The sequence below is a fragment of the Catharus ustulatus genome, chromosome 9, assembly GCF_009819885.2.
Source record: "Catharus ustulatus isolate bCatUst1 chromosome 9, bCatUst1.pri.v2, whole genome shotgun sequence".
Classification (NCBI taxonomy): domain Eukaryota; kingdom Metazoa; phylum Chordata; class Aves; order Passeriformes; family Turdidae; genus Catharus; species Catharus ustulatus.
Genome location: NC_046229.1, coordinates 27651779 through 27669087, shown reverse-complemented (window position 1 = coordinate 27669087; position 17309 = coordinate 27651779). Strand labels below are relative to the sequence as shown.

Sequence of the window (17309 nt, the reverse complement as noted above, 5' to 3'; positions counted from 1 at the left end):
AGAAAGAGCAAATGTATCTCCACACAACTAACTGGGACAGTGCTACAGCAAAACTATTCATCTCTACAAATTCTTGGATACTGAAAGGAAGGATCCATCAAAATCAGACACATAAGTTAATAGGGAATGCAAAAGACCACTTGAATAAAAAACAAGAAAATAAACTCTAAGTTTGAAGAAACAGGTGAAGCTGACAAAATGCCTCACAAAGAAGAGAATGTAGGAGCAGAATCTTAATCATCTTTTTCTTTAATATTTGTATTAAATATCCATCAGGGTAGGGTTTGACAAGTCAAAAATGTGAGAATCATTTGGCCTTTCTATAGTAAGTTCTCCAAAGTAACAAACAGAAATTGCTTCTACTTGTACCTAGTGATCTTGAGGAAAATTGCAAATTTAGCAACAGACGGCAGGAAATGGAATTTGCTGTCTTATCAGGACAATAAAGCTGAAAACAGTTGGGTTAAACTTGTTACAAAGGCAAAAAAAAATCTAGCAAAAGAAAATAGAACAGATACTCTAGTTCACATTTATAGATTCTATTAAGCACAATCTGTTTTTAATTGGAGAGGGCTCCCTGAGCCTGAAAATGTAGTGCCTCAGAAAGTATTTGCAAGTTGTTGTCATGCAGAACGTGAGCACTGCTCATGCACTAAATTAGATTCACTGCTCGGCGACTCCACTCCTGTAGCAGCAAACCAGGAGAATCATGAGAGGTGTCTGAAACAGCATCTCCACCAATCACTCACCTTGCAGTGGAGCCTGAGGAGAGAGGCTGATTTCTTTCTACAGCTCAGCTCAATCACTGCAGCTCAAAGGTTCTGAAAATGTACTGCACAGGTGACTGGCACCTTCAGTGAGGCTCAGCACACGTGGGATGGGCAGAAGGTCTCTCCCAGCTGAGCTGGGATGTGGGAAATTAATGAGCTATTGTCAGTGAAAGAGAATGAAAAGGCATGAATAAAAGACTCCAGGTATCTGCAGAGAAACAGGGATAGCCTGGTTTCAGGGGTCAGCAGAAATATTTGCACTCCTAAACTTTGCAGGGTTTCTCTTTGGTTTTGTTGTTGTTTTAAGGTGGGAAGGGAAGGGAAGGGAAGGGAAGGGAAGGGAAGGGAAGGGAAGGGAAGGGAAGGGAAGGGAAGGGAAGGGAAGGGAAGGGAAGGGAAGGGAAGGGAAGGGAAGGGAAGGGAAGGGAAGGGAAGGGAAGGGAAGGGAAGGGAAGGGAAGGGAAGGGAAGGAAAGGAAAGATGTAATGGAGTGCTAATTCTGAGTTCACTGTGATATCACTTCATGTGACCCTTAGAAGGAGTTTTGGGTCTCTTTGTCCTTGGCATGGTGTCCTTTGTGGGCAGAAAGTCTCATCCATTAATCACTTCAGAGAAAGATCTCTGCTCTGGAGGAAAAGAATTGCAGCTATATCCACTATGGATCAGTCACTGGCAAAAGAAGGAAAAGTCATGTTTTTCCATTCTCATCTATCTGATGTGGGGACAACATGCTGCTTCCACCTTCCTCCCAAATAAGAGAGCTGCTCCATAACTAGAATAAGGCAATTCCCAGAACCATGTAAATGATGTATTTTCCTCAATATTTGCTGAGTTTGCCTAAAAAATGTTTGTAGATCATCCTACATGTATTAGTAATAAATTTTCCTGTGATATTTGTGTTATACACAAGGTGTCCATAATTAGAAGTTTGCTTATAGAAGATATTGACCCCTCTGTGCTCCAAAGAGATCATCACATATAAAGAAAAATAAATAAATTGATATTTTTTTTTAAAAAAGCAAAACAACTCCCCCCCGCAAGCAGAAATTAAAATTTGTCAACAAGAAAATTTAAAGCAAATGTTTCCCAACATTAAAATAAATGCAATTTTACTGCAGAATAGTATGAGAGTTGAGAAAGGCTATTTTTCTTTTGGCTGCCACAATACTAAAGCCAGATTTCTGAAGTGGTTTGTGCACTTTTGGTCTTCTCCTCCTCACTTTATCACCATTTAATCTGAAGTCCAGTGGTTCTGTCTCTAAACTGAAATGCCCTGAACCCAAGTCATGATCCATGTTTTAGGACAGGCCACAGGAATTCGCTCCCCAGGGTCTCCTGGCAGAATTGAGCCAATCTCACAGCTCCCTGCCTTCTGTTGCTGTACGTGAGGACTGCACTTGACTCCAGGATTAACTGGAGGATAAGCACCAAGATTTGGGGATGGGGGATTATGCCTTGGAACCACAGATGTTGTTTTGCTCTCCATCTAAAGGGTTTATGTTTGTGGGTTTGTGTTTTACATGCTAGACAGCATTACCTGAAAACTCAGGTTTTTCATGGTGCAAATCATTAAAGAAAAAAATATAAACTGTATTAAAGAGATCAAAATTTAAAAGGTCTGTGAAACAACCATGCTCAACTTCAGCAGGATATTTTAAGTAGAAGAATCAATCAAATTGTAGATCACTAGGAAAAAAAATACTTCCTTGGCAAGACAATGAGGCTTTCTCCCACAGCAACCCTATCTTCCTCTTCACAATGGTTATTTTTACCCTAACATCATCCTCAGCTAGATGGGAAAACGTTGAGATCCTCAAGCTGCAGGATTTTGGGATGTAATAAAGATTATGCCATGACAATTCAAATTTTCTCCCCCATCACAATCATTTCAAGCTGGGAAACTAAGTGGTCTTTGAGTACCTAACAAACCTTTATTTCTGGGGCTGAGGGTAGAGATATTTCTTTCAAGAGTTCAAGTGCCCATTTGTGGATGGGGAGTCTATGCAGCAATTCAGTCCTGTGTGACAAAATAATAATTGAATGTGTTTCCATAGAAACTAAAGGCAGCCAGTGGAAACTGCTGTAGAGTATGAAAAGAATTCAGTCAAGTTTTATTTGAGTAAATAAGGATCACTAGCAATATAATGCTGGTTACAAGGACAGGTGGTACTCTTAAAATTACTTTTAAAATTGCATCACTGAGCAGGAGCTTCTCTGGTTTCTCACAGAGCTACGGGCTGGTATTAAAAATATTAGGACTATGTAAGTGATTGATCAGGAATGCTCTCCAGTTAAAGGAGTCCTTTTTACTACTTTTTGGAGCAAGTCCATAGGGATGTGAATTAGATAGATTAAGGGAGTAATAGGCATTCAGATAATAGCAATGCTTGACAGAACTATATTGCAGTAAGCAGCACTGATTGTAAAACTCCTGCCAGGTGTAAAGCCAATGTTAATTTGCTCTCCTTATATAAACAGACAGTTTGGGGTTTGGAGAAGGAGCGTTTGGCTCTTAAGAGTAAACTTCAAAATGCAAGAAAGGATTTGAGCAGAGCCAATTTTTGTCTGACTTTCTGGGGATGTCAATCCTGCCTTGTGAAAAACACTGGACTGTGTGTGGATTCGCTCTCCTCAGTTCTTCTGCCATTGGAGATGGATGGTGGGGCAGAGGCAGTGCAATCACTCATCAAGGTGAGAGTGTTTGTGCTGCAGCTGTTTACCTGACAGTGACAAACCCTCTTACCTTTTCTGTCCATCAGAAGCACCAGCAGCTTGGGAAGAGGGAAAAATCACCAAGGATTGGATGAAAGTGCCACGGTTGTCAGGCTGAAAGAGATCCCACCAAAAGCCTCCTGTACCTGCAAACTCCCCTTTAATATAAATGCTAAGCCACCTTATCCACTAGAATCCATGTAAAAGATACTTCCAAACTTCATGTGCTGAAAAATCATGGATGATATGTTTGCCTGAGGACATCAGTGCTATTTTTGTGGCTATTCCTTGTTATCCAGTGGTGTTCACTGTGCACAGCAGGAAATCTTCTGCCTGACAGAGGGACTGTTAAAGATCCAGACTTGTATTTCAACTCATGGCTCTGCAGTTATTCCCCTCCAGTCCTCACCATCCCTCACTGCAGCTCTACAACCCCTGTGAGCACATCCTACAGCCCTTTCCTATTAATTTTGTGAGGTTTGCACTTGGATTGGGATCTCTTCAAGGCAAAGGCTCTTGAGGCAGATTGTTTTTTCAACATGGATCATGTCTTCAGGCTTTTGTTGTAACTTCTACTGTAAATACAATAGAAAGTGCAATATCATTTGCAATATCAAGAACAGATGTAAGCTTTTTGGAGACATTTTGGTAGTGCTTTTACCCCAGTAATTAAACATTTAAAAATCAACACTATGACATCCTTCCTGTTTCATGACCTCATTCACAATCTTAAAATTTAACAAACCTTCATGAGCTTCAAGAATTTAAAGTGCAAAGATACTGAACTACAGGTGGTGTAGAATTCTGTACAAAGTGCCATTTCTCTGTCCTCAGTAAAAAATTAAATTTTATCTCTTTGTCCTTCATTTCTATTAATTAGTATCATCACCATTCCCCTAATGCCATCATTGTTCCTTTGGTTCATTTAGAGCCCCTGAGTGTGTTTTTGGGAGAACTTTTTTTTCCAGGGGATTTTTTTAGATTTGCCTTTTTTATTTTTCCCAGGTGGAAGCATCTGGTCTTTCTGGAAAGGAAAGATAAACCTTTCTGAGAGTGCCTGGGATATTAAGGAGGAATGTGTGTTTTACAGTGTATATATATATGTGTGTGTATTTATATAAAGCATACTAGAGCCCTTGTTAATGATAGAATTCCTCCAGAGCCTTTAGTGTCCCACTGTGATTGCAATCCCAGATTCTTAGAATGACTCTGTTAAGAATGCTAAATATTCCTTAAAGGACATGCCTTTGTAGGCTCTGAAATGTTATACAAAATTTGTCAGAAAAACAGATTCTCTAACAGCTCTTTTTTCTTCTCCTGCAAGGAAATCTTGTCTGCTACAATCCACTTTTGGTTATTGATGTGAACACTTAGGAATTCCTTGGGAAAGACAAGGTTCTTAAATTAATTCTTTCTGTAGCAGCATGTTAGTTTTACTAAGGAGGAATTTAAAGTGGACCAAAATGTTGGGTATTTTGTTAGCTTTGTGTTGTTGTTTTGGATGATCTTGTGTGTGTGTTTTAAATTAAGTTCCCTTAAATAAAAATGGGGAGGTATCAAGGAAGCTATTCTGCATGGGGAGATTTTCTTTCCATCCTTGAATATTATGGCATATGAAGGCATACAATACCGATAGGGGATGAACTCTTCAGAAGGAAATTTCCTATGGAGAAAAAATAGCCTTTCAGGAGCAACATGGTCTTTCTTTGCAATAAGAGTTGTCTCTGCTTCAGGGTGTGATTCAGAGTTCCTGCAGTGCTGTAGATCACAATTCCATATCTTCCATGGTGGGATTTGACCCCTCACTCTGTAATCTATAATAATTTTTCTATTATGCAGATTAACATGTAGAAAACTGCTCTTTCTGTCACCTTCTAGATTGCATTTCAGGCTGTGGGTTTGATTGCTTAAGGAAGACAAAAATGTCTCCCTTATTAGAGGAGATAAAATCACTTGATATTTGTTATAAGCCTTATTGCAAGTCTGTCTCCTAATTTATATTATAGACATGCAACATTTGCCCAGTTATTTTAATACTTTGTCTGCTTATGACTGCTGCACAAATGACATCTTATTACAAGAATTATACATTATTAAGTGAAGTGAAATATGTGTTGTTTTTAAAACAGCAGGATCCAACTTTTCAAGATAGCTTTTAATTTTCCTTCAGAAATTTAAGGGTGTCCTTGCAAACTATTTGAAAACCAAACCTCTCTTCTGCAGTGTGTTTTGTGTCTGTATTAAAACTTTAAGGGTTTGCTCAAAATTAGAGTTATTTTCAGTTATTATAAAATTAGAGAAAAAAAGTACACCGATCTCACAATCTTATTTTGGTTTATTTTGTTTAATAACATGATAAGTAAGGTATGAATACAGAAGTGAGTTTTGTATTCTTTAATTAAGACCATTACTCTTGTCTGGGAGATTCTTGCTTTGCTCTAATCCTTCTGGTTCTACACAATGGAAGAAAATGACAGATTGTTGCTGTTAATATTATAGTACCTTTTAGGGATAACTACATTTATAACCCAAAAGGGAAACAGCAGGGAAAAAATAAGGATCATTATCAAAGGAAAAAATAAGGATCATTATCAAAGGAAAGAGCAAGTGTCTGGTCCATAGTCATCATCACACAGAAATAAGCCAGGGATAAAAGCAGATTTTCCCTAGCTCCACATTTATATCTGACACAAAATTTGCAGAAGCAGATTTTCATTAATTTATTTGTTTGTTCTTTTATTTTGCTTTATTTTAGTTATTTGTATCTGGGAATAAGGGTGCCTAAAATAGGACTAAAGGCTCTGTCTCAAAATCAATAGGAAAATGGGAAGATGCAGTGCTCTTGTATCAGCTTCACAGATGGAATCCCAGACTTGCCTCTCTGCTACTGGCTGTTCATGAGGCTCTGATTTTACCTGGAATAATGAGGTTTAATTCCAGGAACTCTGGAATGGATGGCTGCTTCTCCTGGTGCTAAATCCCTTTTCATATCCAGATTTAGCCCTTACCATGACTGAAACTTCGGATGCTTCTGTCAGCAGTGGGATTTTTGTGGGTTTATTGTGGTTTAGGAACCCTACCAATTACCCCTTTGCTTGATTTTTGATTACCCTAAAATTATATTGGAAGGCTTTAGCTCAGAAATTATCTCCAGTCTCTGAACTTTCTACTTTAGTCCTGTTTTGAAGAAAACACTCCAAAATCATGGAGACCTCTTCCTTTTCTCTGAAGTACAGCGTTAAAACACACAGCATTCTGTTCTCATTTTCAATAGATTTTGTGGTCTGCTGCATTATATACAAAGAGCTTTCAGTCAAGACTACTTTTTGGTTAATTCTAGAATTTCTGCTGCCCACTAGAGCTGCTGGTACATCTTGTTATTGTTGCCAGTACAGCTCACACAAAGAACTTAGACTATTATTGTGCATTTGGCCTCAAGATCTTGACAAGGGATTCCAGTTGGTCTTGGTGGCTGCTACTGGCTCCCTTCCTCCTAGAGGTTAAATATTGGAATTAGGTCGATGCCAGCTATGTGTACATATTAAAATTCAAAGAAACTCCTGAATTAGCTACATTTACACTTCCATCTTAAATTATTCAGTGAAAGGAATTTTCATTTCAAAATCCTATTTGTTTTTTCTCTTTTTTTCCCAAGTCAGGGTGTTCCTTCACTTCTTTCTTTTTCCCCTCTACCTTATGGTCTGCTGAACACAGAGCAAAGAGCAGCCAGTGGCCCTTGCTCTACATTAATGTGAGCAACTTTTGGGGCTAATAAATCCATCTGGGAGGGAAAGGCTGGCAGAAATGCAGGCAAAACACACTGTGCAACATCAGTACATGAGACATGAATAGAGTCAGATAAAACATGCAGAGGGATTTTAAAGAAGGCCTGTAGTGAGGGGACAAAGGGCAGTGGCTCTAAAATAAGAGAAGGTAGATTTAGACTGGGCATGAAGAAACAGGACAGGATTTGCTATGGGAGAAGCCTCTTGTGTCTCCCTAACTAGGGAATGACTTCTAGGGTCTCCACAAATGTTCACAGTGTTATCATACTCTTACCTTACCTCTCCCTGCAGAAGTAAAGGCAGGGTGATGATTGTTTCAGTTTGTTCAATATTATGTATTATGATGTTTTCACAGTTTTCCTTCACACTTCACACGAAAAAAGATGATTACATTGCAATAAATCTGGCTGTTACTTTCCTAATGCCTTAGAGGGGTTTATTAACCTCACTGTCACAGAGGCATTTAGTTAAGCCTTATAATAACTTCATAACTCTTAAAATATATTTATACTTTAAGATGCATCTGGAAAATTCCACCTAAAATTCCACAAAATTAGTGGCTAATCTGTGAGCCAAGGTCAATTTTTCCCAGATCTGACACTACAAACACAAGCACACACAAACGTTGGTACCCAACAGGTGAGTGGCTCCAAGAAGCACACATTGGTTGACTGGCTCAGTGGTTTTTGGCTGGAGTGTTTTGGTGGGATTTTGTGCATGTGTGTAGCAAGTTTCTTCCTCCTTTGCATGGAAACTCTTAATTTTCCAAATAGATCTGATTCTTTTTGTTCTAAAATTGACTGGATTCATTAATTTTCTGTGTATTTCTTTTGTCCTGATGTACTTTGGATCATTATTTAGTAAATGTTTGTCTCTGATTTGGCTTTCTTTGCATAAATATTTGGTGCTAAAAAGTACTTTGATGTTCAAGTAAATATACCACAATCTTCATTATGATTAGGCTGTGTCAAAAGAACAGTGGATATATTATCTTAATTTTATTTTATTTGTAATTATTCTTTCATGTGTGTGCGTGGCAGAAGTGTTTCATATAAAAAAAATTTACTGTGAGAATTATAAGGGTCTAACATCAATGTAGGTGTTAAAACTACAAAGCTTTGTAAATCAATTCATAACAGACCAACTAGAAATATCCTCTGAAATATTGCATGTTTTAGTGCAAAAATATTGTTTACCTTGAAATTTCATGAATCCCTTTATATAGGCAGTTTTCTCTATGAGATGCAAAAGATTTCAACCACTTAATGTAGGGGCTTAATTCCTCTATTTCTCATAATATAAAGACTATCTGGAATTTAAAAGGAAAAACATGTATTATTGATGTAAAACTTTATTGTACCAGCCCTGAGGGGCCCAGGCAGCAGCTGCAGAATGGTGGCATGAGAGCTAGGGTATCTGGAAAGCCTCTCCTTAAATGTGATTAACAGGGAAAACAAGGTATTTTGCCTTCATAATTCAAACTAGATTCAGTTTAGATTGTGAATAGCCCCAGCAACATAATCCAGAATCATGCCCCAGGTTCACCCAGTCACCACAGAATACCCTCACAGAGACAGATTTCTTTAGTTACTGCATCCACTTCAATGCTAGAAGCAATTTTAGCATTCAGAGACAGCATTTCCATTAAAATTCCGTGGCTCATTAATATCCTTTCTGTGTATGCTGACAGTCATGCCCTAGGTAGAGGTTTCTCCTTCCTTTAGGAAGCATACATTTAGAAAAGCATCACAGCCCTTCCCTGCTTTACAGTGCTCTCTGTGCTCACCATGGCCCACACAGCCCAGACCTTTGGATCAGCCTGAAGTACCTGGCTCAGGCAGAGCAGCTGTGAAATTGTGAGATGTGGACCCAGAACAGCTGCACTGCCCCCTTTGCCATCTCAGGGAGTGGCATTTGCAGTGCCACCAAGAGTCTCACTGTGACATGAGCCACAGCAAAATGATTTCAGGCTCATTTATTTGAGTGGTGGTTAATTTTGTGAGGCTGAATAAATGAAAAACATTCAATCTTCTAACGACAGAGGGATCAAGGCCACCCTCAGCAGGTGACACAAAGCTGAGGGTGCAGTGACACCCCTGAAGGACGGGATGACATCCAGAGGGACCTGGACAAGCTGCAGAAGTGGCTCATGTGAATCTCGGGAGGTTTAACAAGGGCCACACCTGGGTCAGGACAAACCCCAGGATCAATCCAGGCTGGGGAAGAGCAGATGGAGCAGCCCTGGGAGAAGGAATTGAGGGTGCTGGTGGGTGAGAGCCGGACCTGCCCCATCCCAGAAGCCCTCGTGCCCTGGGCTGAGCCCCCAGCGTGGGTGGCAGGAAAGGGATTGGGATTCTGCCCCTCTGCCCTGCTCAGGTGAGACCCTGAGCACCTGCAGAGCTGCCCCAGCCCTGGGGCCCAGCACAGGAAGGAGCCGGAGCTGCTGGAGAGAGCCCAGAGGAGGCACCAGGACGGTCAGAGGGATGGAGCAGCTCTGCTGGGAGGAAAGGCTGGCAGAGCTGGGATTGTGCACCTGGAGAAGCTTTGGGGTGACCTCATTGTACCTGAAGGGAACACACAGGAAAGAAAGAGGGAGAATGTTTCCAAGGGATTGAGTGACAGGACAAGGGAGAATGACTTCCCACTGCCAGAGGACAGGCTAGGTTAAATATTAGGAAGGAATTTTTTCTCTGTTAGGTTGGTGAGGCCCTGGCACAGGGTGCCCAGAGAAGCTGTGGCTGCCCCTGGATCCCTGGAAGTGTCCAAGGCCAGGTTGGACATTGGGGCTTGGAGCCACCTGGGACAGTGGAAGGTGTCCCTGCCCATGGCAGGGGCTGACATCCTCACTGAATGGGCTTTAAGGTCCCTCCCAACCCAAACCTGTCTGTGATTCTGTGATTCTATGATCACTCACTGCTCTTCTGGACACTGTGCAGTTGGTAGTTTTACCGTGATTCCTAGAAGAAAACAAGATTCTCATAAAGACCATTATCAAATTAAGCATCAATTACCACTGTTGTTGTCTTGAATGACAGCGCAGAAACAAAGTGCTTGGAGTCTGATTTGTCCTTCCCAAGATGTAAATCCACTTGATCCAGGGTAGGAAGTTGTAGAGATGTCTGTAAGTGCATTTGGTGGTGATGTTGCTGTCTCACAGATTTATACTGGACTTGGCTTCCAAAGGAAGGGAAAGTAGGTAATGGGTATTTTACTGCCTCTCCTCTTCTTGTTAAATTGTCTTCATCTTTTTACTTAGCATCTGCCTCACTGAGTACTCATCATCTGCTACTGAGCCATCTGATGTACAACAGATGTTAAGCACTTAGTGAGGCAGAGAAGGAGGTAAAAGTGTCATATCATGATTAAATACTTGATCCAGCTATTCTATAGGGTGACCATAGTGCATTGTTCTTACATTTAATGTTAGAGTGTACTGAACAGGAATAGGCACATGGTTGGGATTGAGTTTGCAACTGCTCTAGTAAAAGTAATCCTGTGTTTAAGTAAAGTTTTTTTTTTCATAGTAAGAAAAATAATTGCAAGATATTTAAAATGAACTTTAGAATTATGATTTATGTCTGTCATTAAGATTCTCATCAGAAACTTGGCTGCTGTTAATTGTCGAATTAACTTCCCTAGGATTATCATATTTTTTACCATGCTTGTGTAAAAGTGAGATTATCTGGCAGGCTTTCTTTTCCCTGCAAGCACTGCAGCTGAAAGCTGGTGGAGTTTATAGGACAGCAGATCTTCATCTTGCAACAGCAGCCTGAGCTTGTAGCAGAGTAGGAAATGAGTAGATGTTGGAGCTGAAGTTATCATTGAAGCAGAATTAGTGCTTCAAAGTAAATTTTAAGAACTGAGAAAATCTGTGGAATATGGTCATGCACCTCTAGGTATTTTCACATTGACATATTTGATCAGACAAGTTAATGAGGAGGGAGGAATTGTTCTTCCATGAGAGACATAATTTGTATGAGTAGGAGCTCTTAGCAGTCAATGGTGAGATTCAAACCCCAGAAAAATGGAGACCAGTTTTGGGGTGTTAAATAAAAGGCAGGGTTTGGGATTTGCATGGGTTGCCTGGCTCAGTGTTCATAAATCAGAGCAGCGGCTGGGTGATCTAGTTCCTATAGAGACAACAGGTTTTCTACTAACAGGACAATCAATATTCATGTTTTCATAGAAATTCCGTCCAGCTTTAGCACTTCTTTTGTAGTTTTGTGCTTTGTTTGAAAGGTTGATTTCAATGATTTGATATTAATAAACAAAAGAAGTTTAAAACAATTCCAAACAATTTCCAGGAAGGTGCAATTTGTTATATAATTTGATGAGTATCCTGTACTTCCCAAGCATCATATTCAATTAAAATAAAAATTACTTCTACAGTCAAGTGATTTCAAGTGTGTGAATCACCAGAAATAGCTTTTGATTATAAATTATCACACAATTTTGCATTATGAAGAAGACACAGGTATTTCAAGCAATCCATTTTTATTTGAAGTTCAGTTGAGTGACTAGGAATATTCTTGCAGTTTCATTAGGTTTGGAAGCTAGCTCTATACCCCAGTGCTTGGAAAACTAACTCATCAGGACAGCATATGTAATTTTCTAAATAAAATACTAATATTTTTTTTGTTATTGAAGAACTCCTTCAAGCCTCACTCAGGGCACCTGTGGTCATCTTGCTTTCTCCAGTTGATTTAAGGAGGCTTCACCAATTTTCTTTTATCTTATGGCATGCAATGATTCTGATAGTCCTCAGAGTGGCTGTGGCAGACTCAACTGCACCAGCTGTTCAGCCAGGTGTTGATCTGCAGGACACATCTGCCTCCAATCAAACCTTTCCATTGGGTTCAGGTCCAGAATTTATCTGGTCTTGAATTTCTAGGAGAAAAAGCATGATTTTGTAATGATACACCAGTGTGAATTTATCCAATTAAGGATGAGTGGCTCAAACAAAGTAAGTATCACCTACATTTTATGGACTTTCACATAATTTGCTTAATTCACTCCACTGAAAGCAATAAATTTACAAAGAGTAACAGTATTCCTTAATGACTAATTTTAAAACAAGCAGTTAAACAAGGAAGCAGATCTTATCTTTTTTAAATAGACTGTATTTATTTAATAATCAAAGACAAGTATAAGCAGATTCTGCTTGAAATCTCTCAGGTTAAAATAAGGTAAAAAGAAATCAAAATAAGGCAATAATATTAGAATGTTATTGTTTTGAACTTCATTGGATAAGGAGATAACCTCCCTCCCTCTAAAGTTGTTGACCTCTTTGCAACTGCTAATCATCAAAGACATAGCAGTTTAAATAAGCCAGACAAAGCTAAGTTACAAACAACATAACTAAGTTATAGGAATAAACTTACTTAATTTTGCAGTTTTCAATTTCATACAGATCTCTAAACTGCTGCTTCTATTCCCTAACAAAATAAAAGGAGGAAGGTAGGCTCATTAAAAATAAAAACAACAAAAAAGAAGTGACTTTAAAGATTTTTGGTTTTCATAATCATTGAAACTGTAGATTGCATCATTAATAAAGAAAAAAACCAAAACGTTTTATACACCATGTGTTTGGAAAAGTGAGTAACCCAAACCAAATCAACCCTTGCCAGTAAATCAATGTTGCTGGTTTTTGTAGGCTTATTCCAGCAGTAGAAAATTCTCCTCTTCCAAGAGTGTCAAATTCCTCACTGGCTGTCTCTCTTCCAATCACCCCTGTTGTTTGAGAGAATTCCTTCCCTGTGTTCCCAGTTCCATTCTCTCCTCCACTCTAAAGCAATGCCAGTTTCCACTTTTTTCTTTGCCTGGAGCATTTCAGATACTTTCCCCACCCAAACATGTAGAAGTTCCCACACAAAACCTCTACTATATGAAAAAAAAATTATGCAGAACAGTTTTTTACTTGTTTCCATGCCAAATAATTATAAGTAGCAGTGTTATATATAAATATGAAAAATTGTAATGCTATTGACTGGATCTAAGAGGAAGTGAGGATACATGGAACACAACAGGGATCAACTTTAACCTGGAAATTATCTCCTTGTGTGGTGGGTTAATCCCTGGCCCTACACACCCAGCCACTCTCTCACTCCCTGCATTCAATGGGAAGGGAGAAGGAGATAAAATTTTAAAAGCTTTTGAGTCAAGATCAGAACATCTGGCTGGACCCAGCTGTGTCCCACCCCAGCTCCTCCCTCCAGAGGACACTGCTGTGCCTGCCCCCCTGCTGACAAAAACCTTTCCAAGAAACCCAATCCACCTCAATAAAACAGTATTCAAAAATTCACTCAGAAAATCTCTGCAGCTGTTTATCCTTTACTGAGATGAATTAAAACTGCAGCTGGAAGCTCGGAGCTCAGTCTATGTGAAAACAGGTTTTCAGGAAATGTGTTCTGAAAATGTATTCCTCATACAAAACTTTTCAAAGGCATAGACTTCTGTTCCCAACAGAAGTGGAGGAGGATGCTAAAAAGCCACTGCTGCAAACCCAGTCAATATCAGTAGTCATGTGGCAGCACCTGGGAGTAACAACACCAGCAGAAAACTTGGAGATTAAAATGCAAATAATGCAGCCTTGAAATCTGCCCAGTTATCTGTCCACTGTGATGAATCAGAAGGTAACAGCTTTATGGAGGCTATTGAAAATCAAATGGCATTTACCAAAGAGTTAAAGTAAACCAGACTTTTACATCTTACCTCCAGAAGCTTTTGGGAGTCGGTATCAATTCTTAAATAAGCACAGAGAAGCACAAAGGATTAGGGAGAGGCTGCAAAGAGAGGCCTTTGGAAGGTTGGTTTCCCTCCTTTGGGAAGAATCTGCCCTGTTTTGTTTGCTGTGGTGCCCATGGGATTATAGCAGTAAACAGGAGAGTTCAGCCCAAAATGGACACCAGGGTCACACACACCTGGTCTGGCTGGGACAGCTCCAGATGTGCAGGCTGCTGTCAAAACAACCCAGACAAAACACAGGAACTTCCAGTTACACCTGGGACAGCTTTAAGGTCTCAGTTTTGGGGTAACTTTTTGTGACATTGACCTTGCTTGCAGAACGGGCATTGTGATTTTCTAATCAGGAAACAAAGGAATAAGCTCACTCAGAATATTTTTGCTTAATGCTGACTTTCAAATAAGCACCAAGAAGAATAATGATAAGGTATGTTGATGTTGTGCATGTTATTACCTTTACTTATGCTTCTAGAAAATACACAGAGCTACAGGCATATCAACCCCCAACCCTGAACAACCAAGATTCCTGCCCTAAAAAAGTGAAAAACCAGAAAGATTTAAAAAGTCACCAGAGTATAAAACGATGTATTTTTTTTTCTCAACTTTATTTTCATGTTTCTGAAAAATCCGTCTTTGAGATGCCATGGATTTCTCCTTGAGACAAATTCAGATATGACTTAAAAGTCAGTCAGGGGTAAATGAGAGTCTTGCATTTTCTCCCCAAAACAGTGTAATGAAAGGGGAAGAAACTGTACAACCATCATCATTCATGTGGCAACAATAGATCTGATTGCAGCAGACAAAACAAGTTATTGAAACTGTGCATTGCTGGGAATAATAGGAACTGGAAAATGCAAATAAGATAATTTTTCTGACTATTTCCATGTAGCCCTACTCTTCCCATTGTCTTTCTTCTAGTGGCTATGCCTCATCAGCCTAAACTGTTGGTTTCAGTATGTTTTCCCAGTGTGATGTAGGATATTAACTGTACCTCCTAGTGAAACCAAAATGAAATGACAAGAAGAATATTAAAGTGATCTTTTAATTTTGTCCCTAAAGATGAAAAGTAAACACAACATGCTCATGCATGGCTTCCTGTAGAGATTCTGTAGAGCTGGAAGTCATCTAAAGAATCTCTTTAGGTGGGGAGCAGAGACCTACTGCTATTCCAGGAAAGAATTTTGGCTCACTGTCTATAAATCAATGCAGCTCCAGCCTGTATAAAAAAAAAAAACAAACCCAAATCTTCATAATAGAATAGAGGGAGAGTAAAGTTGTACACTTAGATACACATGAAGCACTTTGGTCAAATAGAACACACAAAATTATCTCAACTGTGTAGGATTTCAGGATGTTAAAGAAGAACTGAAGGCAGTTACAGAAAATGGAGATTTGTCAGACTTCCTTGACAGAGACACAGAGAAAACAAATACATGAACTAAATGTTCCTGTCCTGCCTGTGGGTTTATAGGGAAGCTTTTCTTTTGTGATTTTGCACTGTTAAGAGGCAATTTATACCTGCATCTATCCAACAGCTGATGCTATCGTGCCTTAACCCGACACTAAAACCAGCCTAATTTTTCTCTTCATGACAAAATACAACAAAGCTGTATTTGTTGTGTGCAGGCTCCTCTTTGTTAAAACAAGTTATTCTCACATTGCAGGTCTTCCAACTACTGGCTCAACCGCATCCAGTCGTTCCTCTACTGCAACGAGAACGGGCTGCTGGGGAGCTTTTCCGAGGAAACCCACACGTGCACGTGCCCCAACGACCAGGTGGCGTGCCAGGGCTCCCTGCCCTGCACGGTGGGGGACGGCCCCGCGTGCCTGAGCTGTGCCCCTGACAACCGCACGCGCTGCGGCAGCTGCAACGCCGGCTACATGCTGAGCCAGGGGCTCTGCAAGCCTGAGGTGGCCGACTCCACTGAGCACTACATCGGCTTCGAGACGGACCTGCAGGACCTGGAGATGAGGTATTTGCTGCAGAAGACGGACCGCAGGATCGAGGTGCACGCCATTTTCATCAGCAATGACATGCGCCTCAACAGCTGGTTCGACCCCTCGTGGCGCAAGAGGATGCTCCTGACTCTTAAGAGCAACAAGTACAAGTCCAGCCTGGTCCATATGATACTGGGCCTCTCTCTGCAGATTTGCCTGACTAAGAACAGCACCTTAGAGCCCGTCCTTGCTGTTTATATCAACCCTTTTGGGGGCAGCCACTCTGAGAGCTGGTTTATGCCTGTGAACGAAAATAATTTCCCAGACTGGGAGCGGACTAAACTGGACTTACCCCTTCAGTGTTATAACTGGACGCTGACCCTAGGCAACAAGTGGAAGACATTTTTTGAAACTGTGCACATCTATTTGAGGAGTCGAATAAAGTCAAACGGTCCAAATGGCAATGAGAGCATCTACTACGAACCCCTGGAATTTATTGATCCCTCAAGAAATCTGGGCTACATGAAAATCAACAATATCCAAGTGTTTGGCTACAGCATGCACTTCGACCCAGAAGCAATTCGAGACTTGATTTTGCAGCTGGACTACCCCTACACTCAGGGCTCACAGGACTCAGCGCTTTTGCAGCTGTTGGAGATTCGGGATCGTGTAAATAAACTCTCTCCACCCGGCCAACGTCGTCTGGACCTCTTCTCTTGCTTGCTCCGTCATAGACTCAAACTGTCTACCAGTGAAGTGGTGAGGATCCAATCTGCTTTGCAGGCCTTTAATGCCAAATTGCCAAACACAGTGGACTACGACACAACCAAATTATGTAGTTAACCATAAATGTGAAGCACAACACAAAACCTTGAAGGAGTTTTTACAGTGCTTTTGTGGAACAGTTTATGTTTGGAAGAGTAAATTTAAATTGTCTTTTCAATATCTGTCTTATATCAGTCAATACTGTTGGATGGCAATTTACACACATGAACTTGCTGACAATGAATATATTATACCTGCAGTTTTGGTTTATGAATGAAATAAATACTGACACCAGTCTAGAAGACATTCTACTTTTTACAATAAATTTCATTTGTAATTTTATATGTTCCGTGGCAATGCTTTTGTGCATTACATCCTCTAGAGGGAACATAGAAGGAGACCAATAAAATTTTGTAGCTGAACAGTTATTACAAAGAAATGCTGTGGGATTCTTTTTTCTTACACAAAAGTAGTAACTTTGATAGACTTTTGTGTGTGCTGAGCTCAGGAGGGGTAAAGAAAAGAGATCGACTCCAGATTTTAAGAGAAACTGTCAAAAAGTCAAAGCCACAGGATATTTAATTTTAGGGTGTGGATC

At 40.1% G+C, this 17309-nt stretch overlaps 1 protein-coding gene across 3 annotated transcripts in view; it reads left to right on the top strand.

The window, feature by feature from the left end:
• LOC117000058 (BMP/retinoic acid-inducible neural-specific protein 3) overlaps positions 1-17139 on the top strand; it is a 194886-nt gene extending 177747 nt beyond the window's left edge. For all 3 annotated transcript variants that reach the window (XM_033067407.1, XM_033067409.1, XM_033067408.2), the window contains one exon: positions 15673-17139. In XM_033067407.1, the coding sequence (XP_032923298.1) occupies positions 15673-16789 (1117 nt within the window). In that variant the 3' untranslated portion in view covers positions 16790-17139. The remainder of the gene's footprint in view (positions 1-15672) is intronic.
• Positions 17140-17309: the final 170 nt, after the last annotated feature.